Source organism: Triturus cristatus, chromosome 12, assembly GCF_964204655.1.
Source record: "Triturus cristatus chromosome 12, aTriCri1.1, whole genome shotgun sequence".
NCBI lineage: Eukaryota > Metazoa > Chordata > Amphibia > Caudata > Salamandridae > Triturus > Triturus cristatus.
In genome coordinates this window covers 145,829,075-145,850,220 of record NC_140595.1, presented here as the reverse complement: position 1 = coordinate 145,850,220, position 21,146 = coordinate 145,829,075, and the positions used below count along the sequence as shown (strand labels likewise).

The following is a 21,146-nucleotide window of genomic DNA, read 5'->3' as shown; positions in this document are numbered from 1 at the left end:
TGGTGCAGACTAGAACAGTGTTGTAGAGTGCTTCGGCATACAGTGCAGTGGGATAGAGAACAATGGCACAGCATACAGTGGTGCAGAGTGCAGTGGTGTAAAGAGCAGTTTAGCAGAGTGGCATACAGTGCAGTCGAGCAGAGTGGCAGAGTCAGTGGCACAGTGTGCAGTGGTGCAGAGTAGATGGTTTCTGAGCAGAGTGGTGCAGAGTAGAGTGCAGTGGCGTAGAGTGGCATGGTGTAGTGGCGGAGTGACATCGGGTGTAATGGCGTGGAGTAAAACGGTGTAGAGTGCAGTCACAGAGTGGAGTGGTGCAAAGTAAATTAGAGTGGCGTACAGTGAAGTGGTGCAGAGTGCAGGGTAGTGTATAGTGGTACAGAGTAGAGTGTATCAGCATAGAGTGCCGTGGTGTGGCGTAGAGTGGAGCTGTGCAGAGTAGAGTGGCCGAGACTGGAGTGTTGTAGAGTGCAGTGGCGAAGAGTGCATTGGCTTACAGTAGAGGGGTGCAGAGTAGAGAGGGGTGCAGAGTAGAGAGGCGTGGAGTAGAGGATTGAGGCAGACTGCACTGGCATGGAGTGGTGTAAAGTGGATTTGTGCAGAATAAAAGGCAGTGACGTAGTGTGGTGCAGACTGGAGTGGAGTATGCATGGTGTGGTACCACACTGCCTTTACAAACAACACATTTTCAATTGAAATGACCATTACATTTGCATAGACATACAGTTTTACTAATAAAACTATATGGTTTACAAACACATGCGTAGTTCATTTCAATGTTGTGTGCTAGAAAAGAAAATCTTTCCTACCCCCAATATCCAGCAAGATTGTACTATAAATCCTCTCACTTGGAAATCAGAGAAAGAAAATAAACACCAAGCTCCCTCTGAAGACAGAACCTGACATTTGATTACGATCTTTGAATGCACATCAAATGTGACAAGATAAGAACAAGATTTACTGGCCTGTTTACAGAAAGGAGCACTTGGGGAAGAATACAAGGAGAGGTAGTGTGAAAAGGTTTTGCTGTTTGGGAGGAATTAACTCATTCTGGACAGCCTAAAACAAATAAAGCTAGCAAATAGAAAGCCAGAATATGTGAGTTACAAACCACTAAGCAAATGGTAAGCAACCGGCATTATTCATCCCCAGGGTTGCTTTCTGAATGTCCCCAAGATGTCTTTAGCAAACCAGAGAGCTTTATTTGTATTCTGATACACGCGGAAATAGGTTATGCCTGTTCCAGGAAAGTAAGTGTCATAATACCTGTACGCTGCTTCGGTCTATTTGCTTAAAGTTAAAAATGACTAAGCTTAAAGATTTCTGTTATGTACAATTCAAAGAAGTCATCAATAAAGTGTGTAAAAAAAAAAAAAAAGAAACCAGAGAGCTGTGCTGTCTGGTATGCCTCGACCTAAAAAGACAGAATAAAAAAACAAGCATTGAAAATGCAATAGGTCTCGCCTTTGATTAAGTTAAAGCCATTTGCTTTGCTAATGGTATTGTATAGCAAAGCAAATGGCTTTAACTTAATGGGTACCTGGTGCCTCATATGTTCAGCAGCACTCGGAAGTCCTGCTAACTCTGCTTAACGTATTCAGTAGTAGAGCTGCTGCAGGGCTCGGACACTTGGGTACCTGCTGTATCACATGTTTAACAGCACTCCGATGCACCGCTAACTCTGCTTCACATGTTCAGCAGTAGAGCTGCTGCAAGGCTGGGACACTTCGGTACCTTCAGCCTCACACGTTCAGCGGCACACGGACGCTTCGTTAATTCTGTGTGATGGGGCGCGGGCTGACTGCAGTGAGGTTGCGCCCCTGGCGGCCTGTCCCAGAACTGAACACGAACTGCCGCACCTCGGACTGGTGCATGAATTGTATCCCATTGCACACGTGAAAAGGGATTTCCTGTGAAGTTTGTTTTATTATTTTGGGTTGGGAAAGATACAGCAGCTTGTGCTTTCGGTTTCAGCTGCATTTCTAAAATTGATTCACATTAGAGCATGTTAACAAGTCTGCAGGGGCACAGCCGCAGATCTGAGTTCAGAAGTGCAGTTGCCGTGGGAGAATCAGGCAGCAGGAGAGCGCCTTGACAAACCATGACATCCCAGCGCCCCGTGAGGGCAGCAGCACGCTTCTCTACAAGCCCCAACCTTTCATGCACGTACACTTTCCGCTGGTGTCTGGTCCCATTTGTTTGGTATTAGAAAGCATCACCTTTTGAATAATTATTCATTTCAGTAGTATATGGCATTTTTATACCCGTATCCTACGGTGCCTCTCCGGACCAGAAACGTTGGTTTTGGAAAGTAAGTGGACCTTTCTCAAGATTTATTTTTAGAAGCTGTCCTCCTTTCGGTTTCTTTGAGGGGAGGGGCTGGGGAATTGGGAGTGTAGCCCGAGGTAAGCCGTGGGGAAGGGGAAAGCATGACGAGGAACATCCTAACTAGGAGAGAGAAAACCCTGAGTTACTGAGACGAGACGCCACGCTGAACACAGTTAGCGAGAGGAGAGACAGCAAGCTAGGCTGCTAATAGTCTCTGTTGGCAGAGTGCTATCCCAACCACTGGGGTAGCAAGGAAGAGCTAGACAGCAAGGCAGGAGATAAAGAGAGCTACAGAGACAGCAGTGGTGATAAACTGGGAGAAAGATAACGAGGAGTTGGAGACTCGGGGCGGGAAGAGAGCGACGGGAATAAACTGGGGAAGAGGAAGAGAGAGACAAGAAAGGGGCTAGACTGGGCGAGAAAGCTAGTGGATATAACACATAAGTAAGACAGAAAGGCGGCTACTGCCTATAGCAAGGGCTGCAGACCGGGAGACTGAAAGAGTGAGGGGCAGACGCAAAGGAGCTGGGAGGAAAATGGTGAGAACCAGCAAGGGGTACAATTTGGGCAAGACGGCAGAGGGGAGAATAGGGGTTAACGCGAGGAGGACAAAGGCTGCTTGAAAGAAGGACGGCGAGCGAGTAACCTCACGGTATAAGTAAGACAGAAAGGCGGCTACTGCCTATAGCAAGGGCTGCAGACCGGGAGACTGAAAGAGTGAGGGGCAGACGTGAAGGAGCTGGGAGGAAAATGGTGAGAACCATCGAGGGGTACAATTTGGGCGAGACGGCAGAGGGGAGAATAGGGGTTAACGCGAGGAGGACAAAGGCTGCTTGAAAGAAAGACAGCGAGTGAGTAACCTCACGGAGGACACACTGAGTGAGAGAGAGATCAAAGGAGCAGGACAGCTGGCTGAGGGAAAGAACGATAGTGGGTGTGGAGCGAGAAAAGAGGCGTGGGTTGGAAGAACAAGAGAAGAGCCCCCCCCCCCCCCCCTCCGCTGCCTGCTAGGCAACCTGCGACGCTGGTCCAATCCCAGCGCGGCTTGCAGTGACGTAGGAGCTTACAGCAGATGAAGCTCCCGGTGGTGATCTCTTGTCTTTATGGGGCCATGTGTTTGAAACACATGGCCCCATAAAGATAAGAAACCGTTTACCACACACATAAGTCAAGCGAGCCAGTCCAACTGGGACGGCTCTAAAAGAGAAAAGTGTACGTCACTGGAAGCTCTTTTCCAATGGCTGGCCACCGTTTAGCATAAACGGTGACGCCAGCCACCGTTTAAAGAGGGGTGGGGCTTAAACCCCGCTAGTGAAAGCTACACAAAAACATAAAATCTCACCAGCGAGACTGCGCATGTCTGCGCAGCCTACACTAGCCGAGACCTAAAAAAGGTACTAAAGACACCAGACTAGGTTAAGATTACACTACAGCCTAGTATCAAGGATGAGCAATGTCACTACCCCACAGGCACTGAACAAGTCTAGTGCCTTGGCTTTTGTGTAGTTCCAGCTTGGAGATACATGCACATGATCACTTGGAGCAAATGAGTAACAGATACAGACAAAAAAACAAAGATCAATAAAACTACTGGCTCCCATGTGCACATACATCAACATGCATACAAACACCCATGCTCACAGCCAAAAGTATAGTTAGGTACCCATGTCTGCAGACCAACAGACATAAATGCACACACAAGCACGAAGCTTTCACAAAAGAACAGATTGTCTCAACTGAAGGCCCATTTTTAACTCTAAACATCCAATCAGTGCTTTTCTTTTCCATTGGCTCTGAAACAATATTCATCAACAAGAATTGCCTAACAACAACAACAAAAAATTAAAATTACATTAGGATAACGTGAAAGAACCTTTAGCGTGAGACATATCTGGGGGAGAATTTCGGTTCTAACCAGAGTAAACAGTTAAGTTGACATCTCATATGACATCTTATTATGAAAGGTGAGTAACAGAAAATTACACTGTTTTCACAGTGTGTTAATTTATTTGCCAACGGTTTGCAAGAAGGGTGTGTGTTGAGAGGTTACCCTGGTCTAGGAGATCTTTATGTAAGCTTAAAAACTGGAATGGTAAATAGGTGTCTCCTCGGTTGATGCTCTCACTTCCTTCCTGCTGTATATTGTAGGGTAAGCTAGTTCTCCATCAGGTGTTCTATTTGGCTTCAAGTACTCAGGTTCCTTGACTCCCTATACCTGAGATTCCACTTTTTTTTATACCAGAGGGATCAGATTTGGTGCCCGGTTGGTGTTTGTTTTACCATTAACCTTTCTATCTTTGTATGTTCATAATTTTATTAGTTCTCTACAAACTCACAGTGAGCTTGATACTGAGGGTTAACCACACTCGCCAGAGTAATGGCCCATCGGTCTCATTCTCTGGACTTCGGTGTAAATAAAAACAATTTGAACTCCTGCACATTAAATGACATTAAAGCAGGCAATTGACAGCTTCAAACTGTATATGGGTTACCCATCCCTTGATTCAAGCTAGACAGCATGCAATGTGAGCTTGTTGTTATCCTCAAGCACCAAGACTCTGGTACTTTGACATGCAACAGTAAGAGTCTCCTTCAATCGAACGGCTTTAGTCAGTATTAGCTCTAGAACAGTATACTTACAGGAACAGTACCCCACTGTACTTTCCTGAGCAGTGTACCATCTTTAACAGGTGGGTCGCTAAACTGAATGGAACATCATATCATCTCCTTTCCATGCTTAACCTGGACTGTAATATCTTAGACATAGTCCTGTCCAACAACATTTCCAAACATTTACCGCATTTGGTCGATGCCACCAGCATGGCTTTATCCTAGGTAGAACTACAGCAATTAATGTTTGATGCCTGATGCATATACTCAGATTACCAAACGACTAAGACAACCAGGGGGTGCCTCCATCAACATGGAAAAGATATTTGAAACTTTAGACTGGAAAAATATCTCTCTCAATCTACAGGAGATGGGGGTTTGTCAGGGAAATACTTAGATGGATCGGAGTACTATATACACAGCCCACAGATAGAATTTGAACTGGGAAAACAATTTCTGGACAACGGCAAGCGGGAAGAGCCAAGAGACAGGGCTGTCCCCTCTCCATGCTTCTGTTTGCACTGGCCATGGAGCCACAGGCACCAGCGCTCAAAAATGAGAACAGCACATGGGGGATATGAACTTGGGTGTTAGACACACACACAATATCTTTGTATGCAATGTCCTGTTATTCTATGGATATGAGGAAAGAAACCCAAATCGGACGGTTGAGGTGCTGGTGCGTTCTGCGGAAGTTTCAGGGCCGAGGGTCACCAAATTTGAATCATGTTTATTTCCCTTAAAACCACTGCTGGAGCTGGATGACAGCCACCTGCCCCACTTAGCTTTCCAATGGCATACTGCGACGTTCCAACATTTGGGTTGCAGAAAAATAAGCAGATGAGTTACTAAAGTTCAGGTCTCCAGGCACAGAAGGCAAGGAAGAGCTTGAGAAGAACATACACGTTGCCACTGGGCAAACGAACAGGACGCACGACCCAAAGATCAGTTGTGAAAAACAAAATGGCCTTGCAATTCGCTACAGGGAATAAAGCAGATGTAACAAACTGTACAAGGAGCCTGCTGTTCTGAGTGTGTGTCTGGGTCCAGAGAGAAAATCTCACATTGCTCAAGTGGACTAACCAATGTAGGCCACCTTCACAGCACCCATACACCCAATGAGAGCCTGTTCTCCCACTGGAGCCTCTAATGCTGTGGCACTACCTCATGCTGTCCTTTCTCTCCTAAAGCCTGCATACGCCAGGCAGGATAGCCATTTGTCCCACACTTCTGTGGTTGGGAAACCCCACTGGCACTACCATTTACCCTTGTGCATGGGGCTCCTGTAAGCCAACTGAAGGACTACATAAACATCCAATTTTGATGTATGAAGAGGCTGGTGGTCCCACACACTAGCCTGATTCTTAAAAGCTTAATGATTTCTCTAAGCATCATTTATTAGAAGGACATATTTGCAATGTTTCATTTGTGTTGTGCAGCGGGGAGCCACCTTTCAAGTAAGGCAGCGCACAAGTGTACTAATTTCAGTTAATAACCCCATTTGTCCACTGTGGCCACAGAGGACGCTACCATTTGGATGAATTTATAGTGAAGCCATCAATGTAGCACAGAACCGATTTCTTCTCTTGATCTGCTCCAATAAAATATCCACCACTGATGATGAAACACTATGTTTGCATGGGCATGCCACTGATATGTCAGACTTTAAAATGTTAGGTCAGTGTAAGCACATGCAAGAACTATTCAAAGTAGCATGCGATCAGTCCATTAATCTACCGTGTATGTAGCTACAACTATGACTTACTAATGAAATACCCCAACAAAAATACAAAACACACGAGAGATTCAATCCTCAGTGCAAAAGCAACTAGGAGTGATACACCTTTGAGACAGCCTGTCAGATACAAGGTGAGATGATGGATGAATATGTGAAAAATGTGCTGCACACAGTAGCACACTGCAATTTCCAGAAATTCAATAAACATATAACAAAAGATCACATATCAGAAAACGATGGGTGCTCAGTGCCATTAGACATGAAGTTTGTGGTGAGCCTAATGAACATCCTTACATTTCAGCCATGCCCAGTGTATGCAAGGGTCTACCCATCCATGTCGAGAATAGAAGCTGGGCGAGACATGAAGTGATGTGTATGGCAGGGTGGAGAAGACAAAGGAAGAGAAAAAAAAGCCAAAAACTCAGAGCCATAAAGCTATGCTATCACTGTGATAAATCATTCACTCACAGTGGACCCTGTACATAGCCTTGACTGCAGTAACTGCAACTGTGAAAACCACTTCACAAACCGTAAACAAATTGCGACACATTTTAAGTAAACTTACAGCGCTGAGACAAGCATAACAAAAAAGCAACACATCATGATCGCGCCAGAGTGACCATAGGGAGGAGATCCAAATGTTCATCGTCTAAAAGTAGCGCACATGAAGTGTTACAAAAAGATACCAGGAAAATTGGCAAGAATCCCTTGTCTCTCTTGTCAACGCCTGTTAGTAAGTCGAAAGGCCTTGAAAAATTTCATCATAGAAGACACCCCCGTTTGCCTGGGTATAGGTTAACTTACTGCACGGTCTTTGTTTGACATTGGAGTAACGTGCAACATGATGTGTGCTTCTGAACCTAAGGCAGGGGCGGTAAAGTTGAACATGGCACCATCTTCTCCCAAGATTAAAATAATAAATACAAGAAAATTATGCAATAGTGATCTGTTCATGAAATGATAGTTCATATCCTGAAAGCTGAATTGCCTGGTATGTGCCTCCTCAGCAATGCCACTGTTCAGCTAATGAGCCTCCTTGCTATGACCGTCAACCTGCTTTCCAGGTTCCACGTTACACAATCGTTTACATGGTAAGGAAGCTTTGAGGTTTCCAAATTTTACGCCACATCAACCAAGTTGTACGTTCTGTGGAACAGACGGACATAGTCAGAGGAAAACAGTCTTCTAATTCAGGGCCTAAGTGAGCCAGCCTACTCTCTAAAATCATGGATTTCCTAAACAGAAGTAACCCATATTAACTGGGATTGGACCATGAATTAAACGTACTCCAGTAAAAGAATGAGGTGCTTGGGGTCATGGTATGCAGGACCACAGTGTCATATATACATAAGGGATTGCACAAGCAAGTTATTGATGTCCACTGACAGCAAAAGTGGGAGTAGAGGGCGGTATTCATTACACTGAAACATATAAGATCCTTTAGAGAGTGGGTGAGGTTTCCAAATGTAGACATCATGGGTGTAAACACAATGAAATTGTGCCACATTGTAAATGCTCTGACAAACTATCGCAGCCTGAATGCGTCATGACGTCCAAGCTATTAGTCTGCAGAGCTGGTCTTCGGAGGTGTAAGACTGACCTGCCGCCCTACAGAAAACCTGCTCTACCTAAAGGCACATCATTGTGGAATAAATGGAAAACAAAAAGCCAAATGAAGGAGTTCAGAGAAGACTTGCTACCTCTTCAAAAATCACAACATAAAACGTGGTGTTATATGCTGCTTTGTATCTTGAATGCAATGCGACATAAGCTAAAACGTGTACCATGCGCAACAGTGACAGCACTCAATGTGTTGTTTATCACGAACATAACAAATGTCTGTCTGTATGTGCGTATTAGTAAAATTACCGTTCGCAACAGAGATAAAACAGAAAGAAAAAAAATCATATCACCTTTAATGGTGTGCCCAACCAGGCCATCCATGTAAAAAGAACTAGTGTCTCTATGGACTAAAGACCTGAAATGTGTAATACATCCAGAAATATCTAAATGTCAACACTACTCTTCAGATGGCTTTATCCCAAGACACAAAAGGTAATCCCGGGAATGCTGCACATCCAATACCCCAAGTTGACCGCACCATGTGATGAAGGTCAACAAGCACTGACGGATAACCTCAACATCTTTCTGGAAAAAGGAGGGAGAGTGTCATGTTCTAAGGGAATCCCATCTGTGTAGGTACAGGTAGGTCACTTGGTCAAGGGCTCAAATTGGAGTGAAGCATGGGAAGGAAAGAAGATGACAAGTGAAGGAGAGAGGACACTTTCACACCTGGCACTGAACAAAAAACAGGGCCAAGAAGTGCTCTGATCAAAAGCAGACCAGGTGTAATTAACAGGGTAATAAAGTCCTTCGTGAATTTGGGCCTTGAGAGGAAACTTATATCCACTCACAAATCAAGCATACTTTTAGATGATGTGTGCAAAGGAAACCAGACACTCACTAGACACATTATTTGTGCCAATGGTATGCAAGTATTGAGAACTACAAAGTAAGGCACATTTAGATAATTTCCTCTCGTCACCCTACACCAATTCACCCATCATACCAGAGGGTCCGCACAGGAGGAATTCCTTGCCACTGTCACTATGGCTTGAACACGCTCATCAGATTTTAAAAAAAAATTATTTAAAGACCTGCTTATTCACTCTTAGATCTTTTTTTTTTAATTCTACTCATGATTGTTATTGAACACACTGCATATTTTCAAATACATTATTTTTTTAAAGAAGAATGTCTAACAGCATCCAAATACTTTGCTAACACAATTGTTTAAACTAAAGACAGAAAGACCAACATTCCCCATTCCCGCAATTATATCATGTAGTGTCCCTTGCTCACTGGATCCAAGCTACGATGATGAAAGACCCCCGATCAAAACAAAACGAGTCTATGGTTGCTTGTATTGCAGTGCAGGGAGGACCTGGCCAGGCAGGTCGTGCTGAACTGTTCCTAATGGAGCAGGGTCAAGGCTGATTTGCATATGGCTAGGTCCAAATGTAGATGGCATGGTTGGCAAAAGGAACAACGGGATGAAATGTTAGCCCCAGAGATTGCCAGTGGTTATTAGGACTTGTTGCAAGTATTCCTCCCATCACCTTTTAGGTGTTTTAAGTTACGCCCTAAGTGGAAAAGGGTTTGTCCAGACAGGAGACCCTTGCTCACTGTGCCACTGGAACCAAGCCACGCCCAACTGAAGAGCCCCCAATTTGGGCAACGCTGGTTCTGGGTTGCTTGTTCCAGTTCAGGACCTGGCCGGACAGTCGGTCTGGACTGTTTTTACTGGAGCAGGGTCAAGACTGATTTGCATATGGATGGATCCAAACTTGGGTAGCATGGTGGGCAAAACAAAGAAGAGTTGAAATTCCACCCAAAGTGATTGCCAATGGTTAGACTTATTGCAACCATTCCTCCTATCATGTTTTGTAGGTTTGGTGGCCCATCACCATACACGGATTAAATCTGAAAATATACGCGTCAAGAGTTTTCAATTAGCAGCTCCACTTCATTTAAACACCCCAATTGTAAACGTAGTGCTTTCAATACCAGTTTAGGATAAACAGCAGAAATAAAACAGTTGTTTCTCGAGTAGAGGCTCCATGTACAGTCAAAAAAGAGTGGATCGTAACACAGGTCTGGATGAAACTCACTGTCGATGACATTTACTCTAATGTGAGAGGCAGGGACTGTGACAATGTTGAGATGTGAAGTGTATGCTCTTCTGTGTGATTCACTCTGCAGGCTCAGTGTTGCGGAATGAGAAACAGGACATCCTGAGTTACACAATTATGTCTCTGAAGATATTTCACATTTTTTCTGTAGTCTTGGTAGGAGTTCGAAGCAGACGCTGAAAGTACAAATCCACAGCTGCCTGTCTACCATATTATTATTTTTTATATTTCCCCGGCTTGTATCTCTACATTCACTGTGCAGCTGTAGACACCATATGGTTTGCCGGAGATGGTTAAAAATAAGCATAATTTGAGGTCACATCATTACACCAGAGATGATGGGATTATAAGTAAAATTTAGTTTCGGAGTGTTTGTTTTTCGGAGGGCTTGAAGAAGGGCATTTGTGAACATGTAATGACTGAGCTATCCTGTTCGGTCATGGGTTAGAAAACATTCCAAGTTGCATAAAAGTTATGCAACACCTGTGCTGTGAGCTTCTTTGGGTTGTAGGATACAGCGTTTGTCTCCCACTTTGAAAATCCCAAAATTGTTCAAGTATTTTAAGTCACCATATTGGTGAATGTTTACATAGATATGGGAGCTTTACTTCAGCTTAAGGCTTGCGTTTTCTCTCCTTGTGCCTACTTTTGTTGCGATGGTGTACGGAAAGAGGTGCGTGTGTACATCCTGTGTTGCGTGTATGTACTGATGGAAATGTCACCAGCAACAAAGGGCTAGGGATGCTGATCAACAGGATGTTTTCAGTTTTTAGCTGGCCAGGTTGTGGTGCGATGTTCCGTGCTGTAGCAATGTCGTAGTTGTGTCTATATTGTCGGTTTCCAGCTTTGAAAAAAAAGGAGAGGGCTGGACCGCAGCCGACTGGAATCTAGTAGAAAACTCCTGAGAACATGGTGTACACAGCTAGGGCCTGACAGAAGCGGGAAGAAGCCCGCTGGCACAATAACAAGCCTTCTGGTGGCAACAAAAAGTCTGTTGAAGTGATCATAAGGCGGCGAGAGATTTCAATCCCAAAAACATTCACAAATATCAGCTAAGGGTCGGCCCTCTTACACCACTAGTTTCTCAGAGTCAAACTTCTTCAGACTTAAAGAGAGTGTTGTACAGACTTTGGACCAAATGCAAGGCGTATTTCAGTCTCATGGTTGTCTAATGACTATTAGATCTATCAGTCATCCTGCCTTTTGGGAACTTCGCATCGCAGTACATAGAAGGTGATGCATACATGCAGTTCAATGGGGTCTCATTTGTGCTCCTAAAAGTGCCCCCCACTCCTGCTCCGCCACGGATCACTTTGCACTTTAATAGGATTTACACCCAAATGTCATACACCAATGCTGGTTAAATTGCATTTGTCACCTAAAAATGATTTCACACCTTCATGTGATTCGCACTCTTAAATATTTCCCACATTCATACAGGTATGGTGCCCCTCATGGTGCTGTCAAACAACTGTGATATTATAATGCAGTACAATCTGCTACACCTTATGTGACAACTTGCTGCCAGATTTTCCCTATGAGCCTAGTGATTGTGAACGTAGTTTAGATGCCACGAGCCTCACAACTTTGGATCAAGTGTATTTCTGCAACTAAATGCATCTCCACACCCCTGCTAACGTCCCACGGATGGTTTTGCACCTAACAGTGATTTTTGCACTCAAATGCGATTTTTAACCCAAAGGAGATTTTCCTCCGGACTACTATATGTGCGCCTAAAAGTGTTTACACACTTCTGCTTATCTTACACCTTAAAGTAGTTTGGCTCCTTTAAGAGACAAACAGCTTTAGGGTGTAACATAGTAGTACCTTACTTTTCACCTTAATGTGTTGTCAACTAAATGTAAGGTCTTGCTTGCAAACCATTTATACCTAATGGTATATTTTATTACGTTTTCAGTCTGTACTTAGCGGTTTTGCACTTAAATGACGCCTCATTTCAACTGATTTTACAATAATGCAACTAAATGTGATTTTTGCTCCTAAAAGCGTCTCACCGCTCCTGCAAATGCTGCACAACGGTTGGTCTCGCACTGAAAAACACTTTGGATAACTGTGTGTTTATCCTGAGAGGTGTTTCCACACAGCTGCTGATTTTGCACCCTAAAAGGTTTGCACATCTTAAAATAACTTTTACTCCCAAACGTTTTTTCCAATCTGCTGTAGATGTTGCACCAAGGATGACTTTATACCTGAAAGTGATGTGTCTAGTGTGTTCTTGTACCCCAAAGTTTTTTTATTCCTTCCAGTGTTTCCACATTCTTGTTGGTGTTGCATCAAGGGTGATTTGAAACAAAAGGTGATTTTGCTCTTTGCTGTGTTTTTAAAGCTTCATGTTTTTCTACAGTCGTGATGATGTTCCACCAGGGTTAGTTTTGCACATAATTCTGTTTTACCTTCCAAACGAAATTTATGCTCCTAAACAACATTCCACACTCCTTCTGATGAGGATCTGAACGCGCATTTTAATTCTAAATGTGAAACCGCAGTGTTGTTTATTTTGCAAAAAGGCAGATTACATTTTACAAGTTCGTTCGATTTGTGCTCTTGTAAGTTCTCCACACTCAGTTTGATGTTGTACCAATGATGATTTTGCACAACAAACGACTGTCAATCAAAGGTGATGCCATGCTGATGACACCTTCTAAACCTAAAGTATAGCGAGATAACCCCATTGCTGCATGCTACAGCTATCACATGCTGAATCGTCTCACAATCAAATAGCCCGCAACTTTTTGTGTGATGTTATTATGGCCACCAAACCTAAAACGAAGAGAGCCTCATAGCAGGTAAGACTTCATGACGCACATGGCAATACATCTTAAATTCTATCACTCCCAGCCTAGGCACAACTTCCTCAAATACCACTCATCAAACCCGCTCAGTAATCTGGCTCAAATACCTTGATTCGGGACAAAACACAATAGCACCAAATTGTGCTCGAGTAAAACTGACTTTTTTTTTTTTTTTTTAAACTAAGGACATTCCCACCAGGAACAATAAACCATGCTATTTGTTCTTGGTCTCAAATGATGCAAATTCCTTCCAGGAAAATACTATCTCAGGTAACCATAATCAGCATTGGGAACACTTCACCTGGTATAAAAATGGTAAAGGCATAACTGGATTATCAACCAAAGATAGAAACACCGGTACCGTGCCTACCATTTCTACTGACTATGACATCACAAGCTCGACCTCCCCATGTCCCCATCTCTCTATTATCATCCAAACACCCTTAAGAGAATAAAATCGAATCGCATAATGCCAGCATACATCCAGGTACTCAGCCATAATTTAGTACAAAACATACGGTCAAGAACTAACCTCACTTCCTGCCGGTTGCCCCTCCCTGGTGACATATTTCAATCTCCAAATGGAACAAGAGGAAGATACTCTCACATTATTCCTCACATTCTTCATATTAGACACCAGCACTATGCACCTCTCCTAGCCACAAAAAGACCCCTGCCCTGGACCTAATGTTAATAAAGAAACAAAGACACAGCACATACAAATCCTCAATCAATTCCCCAATCAGTTAATTTCCATGTCAAAATTTAAAATATCAACAACAAAAATGTTGCATCACACCACAGCTCTTAGCAGAAAGTTAAGCCCTGATTAAGAGGAATGGTGTTATTTATCGCCACAATAAATAACGATACCAGAGGATACATTTATCGGGTGTGATAAATAACATCTATTACAGGTCCATGAGCAATAATATACAGATTTTGGTGTTTAACACACCAAAGTCCACATGATACGGTAACTACAGTATTTTGTCCACCGGTATATTTCGGCAGATGCTGCTCTCAAAGCTTGAGTTATTTAACACAACCAATATTTATCAGATACGTGAAGTACCTTCAAACTCGTAATTCTGGTCAATTTGTAGATAGGAGTTTATGCATGAGTCAGATTATGAGCAACTCATAAGGCCCATACCGTAAAGGGGACAGATGATTTGGCTAGTGAAAAGAGATGGCTATGTTTTAAGTTGAATAACAATGGCTTAAAAGTTGAAGGGTGTCAGCGCGCAGTGCGGTGACTAAATTCCTCACGCCTAGAAGTGCTGCTTGGTGGTCGTGCGCGGGAGGGGGGGGGATGGGTGGAGTCTGAGTTGGTTCCAGGGCCTGGGCAGTGGTGTAGTGCAGGGTCCGTTGGCCTTGGGACACCTGGACTCGTGCCCATCTTCTCCTTCAGAGGGCGCAGTGGTGGCCTGTCCCAGGTGGCCTTTTGCAACAGAAGCATACCGAGGGGGGACACTGGGTGTCTGATGAACATGGTCCGGTGAACGTGGTCCTCGTAGGGGGCCTGTTATGCGATCTGTCCCCCTGCTTAGTCGTGAAGTGGGCCCACCGGGCGATGACTCAGAGACACCCCCCCCCCCCCTTCCCCGGGCGAACGGGACACCATCCTCCAATTTGCCAGAATGCACAGAGAGAAGCTGGTCTACAACTCCCACACCATCATGCTCTTCCCAGACTATACTCGCCTGTACATATATGAATAGTGGTACAGTTCGCATGCGGACCTGGCTTTCGCAGTCGAGAGGCGTGCAATGGGTACGGAGTCTCTTCTGGGTCTCCTCTACAGCCAATTAAACTTAGATCACTTGACCCCAGCGTACAAAGTAATTATTCAAATCTGGCTGTGCATGGTGACAGTGATGGGATGGAGGGGCCGCAGACGACTCCACTGTGGCAGGGAACTTGCCTCCGACCAGTACCTTCACTGACGGATTTCCGTACATGGGACCGGATTGGTATTTCGACGCTAGGGGACGTTATGCAGGGAACAGTCCTTAAATCCTTCTCACAGCTCCAAGCAGAGTTTCATCTCCACCGCAACCAATTTTACAGGTATCTACAGCTTCGAAATGCTCTAACCCCAATGATCTGCACCTGAGATGAGCTATCGGAGTTTCACCCTCTGGAGGACCGACTATTAATGGGGGACCTGAGGGCACATAAAATCCATCAGATCTACCAAACCTTAGTCACACACGACACGACATTAAATGCAACCCGTTTGGCGTAGGAAGCAGACATCCCAGGCATCGCTGATGTTGCCTGGACGGAGGCACTGGTGAGTCCACAGGGGGCAGCATTAGCGACATGTTACCGCCTGATCCAATTCAAATATGTCCATAGATCTTACTATACACGGTCTCGGCTCTGGCGTATTGGAATTTTACAGCACCCTACCTGTCTTCGGTGCAAGGAAGAGGAGGGGACTTTTTTTCCACACGGTGTGGAGTTGCAAGGCCCTCCAGCTATATTGGCGAAAGGTAGTCATGTGCCTGGCGAGGGTCTTATATTCGCATCTCACCCCAGAGCCTAAACTATTTTTATTACATAGCACTGATGGGATTGGGGGAAACCACTATAAACAGCAACTCCTGTTTCTGGGTCTCTCTCTGTCAAAAAGGGACTCTCTGTCAAAAAGGGACATCGCCCAACATTGGAAGAGGACCACGCCGCCATCTCTCGGGGTGTGGAAGCGTAGCTTGGACAGTTGCATGGGATTGGAAATAGCAGTATTCAAGGCGAGGGGCTGCCCACAGAAACACAAAAAGATATGGGCCCGCTGGGCAACAACGTACAGGAGCAGCAAGGAGCCGTCATCCCCGACGCCCCCGCGATACCCCAGATTCACTCCGTATTGACAAAAGCTCCCCCACCGGTACCGATTCGGGGTACAACGAAGAGTTTCCACCACCTTAACCTTTCTACTTGCCGATGTTCCCTCCGTGACACGGCATCGCTCGCTACACGCAACTATTTCCGTGTTTCTAATCCAGGATATCCTGGCTGGGAATCCTACCCACACCATTTCATTTACTGCTACCTCGCCCTCCAGGGACACAGGACCGTGTCCACCTCAGCACCGTGCAGCTCTAATTTCAGCAACCCGGTTCTGAAGATGATCCCGAGTTAAAAGGGTCCAAACATCTTCGACCGTTCAGCGCAAATAATAGCGCATTACTCTCTGTGGTTCAACCAAATAATTGTCTTCAGTGAACAAACTTGTTAAATTATTGCTAAAACCACCAACACTCACTGTATATTTCTATCCACCAATTGTATGTTGCGCCGTATTCCGCTGATTACACATTGTCACTTGCATCATCACTTACACAATTGAGCACCAAGTCCAATTTGCGTAGTTTTTTCGCATTTTATGTCTACAGTGCTGCTACAACTGTACTTTATTACGTTTTGTAAATATATGATGCCAAGTGCACTATTCAAAAATCTGAACTGAGTCTCCCTTTTTTAGGTCTCGCCTGACCCAGCGCATTCACTGGTCTGGCGAGACTTATTGAGAGGGCTCCAAAAAGTGCTACCAGGTCAGCCTAGAGCTACAGTGCATGTGCGTGGGTGAGCGCGCCGCGATTTACCGTGATTACTTTCACTTTGGCGGCCGCACGGCAGCTTTGATGTTTGATCGCGATCACTTTCACTCGCGGCCCCACGGCCGCTTTGCATAGCCAATAGGTCTCGCTTTGGGACCTTATAAGTATTTAGTTATGCAACTGTTGCACAGCTAGACACTTATAAGGTCCCAAAGGCGAGACCTATTGGCTATGCCAATGCTGGTCTTCCTTGCAATGTGTTTCACATTCATTTCTAATTGTCCTGTATAATCATACCAGTGGAGAATTGTTGTTTTTTACCTCTGGCAACGTACAGGGGCATCGACCTACCCTCTATATACCCGATGGGTCCATCATAGGCAGGCAGCATACACACCAGCTGTCGACCCCCTATTCTGTACGGATCTTGGCTGCATACCAGTCTAAATTTAATTCCCGTGTTGTTGGGGGGGGGGGGGGGGGGGGAGTATAATGTACTACCTGTGCTACAGTTCTAGTTTTGTTTGTGTATTTCTTTTGCAGGCCTATTTTTTTCGTCTTTTTTTACGCACACCTTATCAGTACCTTGCTGTAAGAGGGTATAATTGTATCTACTAAATTTCAATAAAAATGCATTTTCAAATGAAGGGTGTATACAGCTGTATGACAAAGCAATTACAGTTGTGAAGCAGTAGTTTTCTTCAACAATTAACCAACCACAAAATCACCATGGACCAAAGACTATGCTCTGAAATCCAAATCAGTTCTGCAGTAACTAATAATTACTCTAGCAAATACCTTATCTCCCCTCACAGCAACCCCAGAAATCCTATCAGTACTGTCCTATTAGTACTATTGAGATAGCTGATATGTGCACAAAGTCAACTTTCCTTTTTGTTCAGTTGCACAACGATGGGAATCCACTAACTTTCGGTCAACCTCCTCATGCACATTCAACTGTCTTTTCCAAGTATATCAATACGTTGATAATTACTTCGGCCTCCAACATGATAGAAGCATCCAATATCAATTTATGCAGAGGTAGGAAACGACTAAGAAGTAGATCTTTTTAGTACACTATCATAATATACATAAAAAGGATCAAAGAAACACTACTATTTAAAGACGTTGCACTATATCAGAAAATTGAGCAGTCTACAGAGGGACAACTTACCCAAAGAAAAAAATGTAGCTATGAATACAAGACAACTACATCTCCTAAAGCAGGTAGAGTCATTGGCCTCAGATCCTGCAGCAGGCTCCTTTTCACCACCAGCCAAGAAGGAGACCGCAATGAGCAATTCACGGGCACAATTTATCCAAATTACACCATTGTATGATCAATGAACTACTAGTGTATGAAGCCTACTTTGACAGAATGATTGGGAACTACAGTAATGTATTTAGAGAGAGCATCAATGATCAGTGTAGTAATAGTGTACCACAATTAATATAGTTCAGGCAAAGTAAAAGGAGCATTGCAAAAGAATGAACCATGTTAGATGCCTGCCTCACAACCAACCTCACACTCCAGTATTGTCCAAAGTGTATGCAAAACACCTAAATCTTAAAAACAATAACACCTGACCTCTTGCATTCCTGTTTAAGTACTGAAGACAACTTATGGCTAAAGGCTGAAACATTGTCACTTTGGTTTTCTAGATCACAATATGTTGTCTCTGTGGTACCTTACTGCCAGTATATCAACTGTCCCAACAAACAGGAAAGAAGCACATTGTCCAAACATAATACATTGGAAACATTTGCTATACGTGAAGATAATCTATGCAACTGCACAATTTAATAAGCAACATATGAATGAACTCCGATCAACAACTACTTAATGGTTAGAACACAGCGTAAACAAAAAAGTGAACATCAAAACATGTAAGGTGCATTAGTGCTCATTCTGTCACTGCAGAAAGATGCAGCCATCTAAGCTCAATCATTCAGTGCCCAAAGTATGGAGCACTGGTGTCAGAAGTACACTGACTAACCCATTTCATAGGGGTTCTGTATGATGACCAGCAATGCAGACATTCCTGACTAACCCATTAATGGCTCAAAGCTTTCCAGCAATCCAACAAAGCATAACTAGCTTCAAATGACAAACATCAGAAAGAATCTTAGACCCTCGTTCAACTACACCAATGACCCATGGAATGAATCTACAAAAATTGACCCAATTAAGAGTCCTTAAAACTGGACCTAAATTCTCATCCCAATTCTCTTTGAAGTAAAGGCCTTAAACCCGACAACCACTCTTTAAAATATACTCACGTGGTCAGCAATTGACAACTTTGATAAAGAATGATTACAACTTGACAGTGACTGAACTCTAAGAATATTAATGTCTATGAATAGTAGCAATGTCTGCAAAATCGGAGCAGGAGGGCTGAGGTGCAAAATTGCCTAATTTTTATTCTTATCGCACACCACCTCCTATTTTGCACTCATGCTCTCTTGTAGCATAAAAATACAGGTTATTAAGACCTGCAAAGAATACTCTATTGGCATTTAATACAATATTATTGTTTATAAAAAAGGTACTTCGAGCATGACGAATCATTTCAAAATATATTTGTACTCTTTGGCTGACTTCAAATAAATAACCACAACGCTTCATATACAAAACTGAGTGATCATGCAGCTTTTTTAATAGTTAAGTAAATTCGTAATTACCTGTCTAACACAGTCTGGGGCAGTCTCACACTCATGATTCCTGAAGATCTTCTTCTGATGCCAAATCCAGTTTGACTGTCAAAATTGCAGTATATGAAAATAAGACAGTGTGGCAAAAATCATTTGCTCTCCGGGGCAGATGAGGTTTCATGAGCCTGGCAGCTGCAGGTTCATTATCATTTTTAGGGTTACCATGGTCCGTTTCTCACTTTCGCGCATAAAATGAGATGGATTCAGAAATAAAAAATAAAAAAAGGTGCCTTCTCTGTACGAAAAAGATGAGGGTGCTGTGTATTTATTTCAAAGTTACTCTCCCATACAAAAAAATACATGCATGAAATAGTGGTGCTTTTTAATATTACACTCTTAACAATAACACTGTTTAGGAGCGGTCTTTATTGCTGGGAAGGGAAAAGCAAAGGTAAAACATAAATGTGGGTGTTAGGAATCTACTTAAAGCTCAGTTTTACACTGAACAAGAAATAAACTACATGCATTTACATAGATTTATGCATGTTTATACCAAACGCTTAGCCTACAGCTGTTTGACAAATAAATACATTAATAAAAACATACATATGTACATATCCAGGCTAAGTCAATCCCTGCTGCTAAAATATTTAGGCTTAAACCACTAAAATGTGAAAGAATACTAAAAGCACTTCTGAAAACTTTAACTCATGTAAATGCCTGGGTCCAATAAAAAAAGACGAGCTAAAATCCCTGAAAAACAACGTTATTTTACTTCCAAAAGTACCCGCTCATAACCAAGCATCCAAATTGCTGATGACAATACAACCACAATTCTATTTGTATTTTTAGGCAAGCAAGAATACATTTGGCTATCTAGAAACGTTATGTGCCCTTCGCCAGCTATTTACAAACTCCAGAATGGCAAAAACCATTTCCTTTTTTTATGTCGCTCTACCCCCATGCAGAGGGAGAAAAAAAGGGAGTCGCAGTCCCTGCTGACTCGTCTGCATCTAATTTTTGTGTTATTTTTAACGGGATCTAGAACCGACCCACCCTCCTCCCTGTAACCTCTCCCAACCACAATCACCCAGTGTTCAGGCCTTTAGAATCCCCAGCCTTTCCTAGTCCGGCATGCCTGGCCCAGTGGCTCCCCTCCCTGTCTCGCTCCCTCCCTCTCTCGCTCCCGTTAAACACACAACAGAGAACGAGGGGGGAAAAAGGAAGCAACGGCAGAAAACAGCACCCTCAAAAAATCCCAGAACGTAAAAACGAAATCAAACCAAAAAGCAGCACAGGTTGTCCTTGCAGTCGCCCCAAGTATATTGCTCCTCCTTGGGCTTTTTTTCTCCTTTTTTGTGTAGTGCAGATTGGGAAGATAAAAAAAATCACAGGGCTTTTTTTTTTTGGTTTGCGGCTGTCTCTCGCTCTCTCTCAATCCCCTCCTCCTGGCTGCAGTTTCCCCTCCCCCTGGGTGAACACGACATCGAGAGGGACTGACCACGGCCTGGCATAAACACAAACCACACACTGCTAGAGGAGGAAGAGGAGGAAAAGAGGCGGAGCCTGCCTTCTGTGTCAGCTAGAGCGGCATCCAGGGCTCTCTCGCCCCCTCCTCCTTCTTCCATCCCCTCCTCCTGCTTATTTTCTCCCTTCCAATCTCTGTCCTCCTCCCTCCCCTTCATAAGAGGGGAAGGAAAGAGTTTTAATTGAAAAAAAGATTAGAGTTTGCAGAGGGTAATTAGTA

At 43.7% G+C, this 21,146-nt stretch overlaps 1 protein-coding gene across 4 annotated transcripts in view; it reads right to left on the bottom strand.

Annotated features, from left to right (window-relative positions):
- Nucleotides 1–20,849, bottom strand: part of LOC146772936 (rho guanine nucleotide exchange factor 11-like) — an 896,981-nt gene extending 876,132 nt beyond the window's left edge. For all 4 annotated transcript variants that reach the window (XM_085639320.1, XM_085639323.1, XM_085639321.1 and 1 more), the window contains exon 1: nt 19,430–20,849. In XM_085639320.1, coding sequence (XP_085495446.1) covers nt 19,430–19,464 — 35 coding nt within the window. In that variant the 5' untranslated portion in view covers nt 19,465–20,849. The remainder of the gene's footprint in view (nt 1–19,429) is intronic.
- Nucleotides 20,850–21,146: the final 297 nt, after the last annotated feature.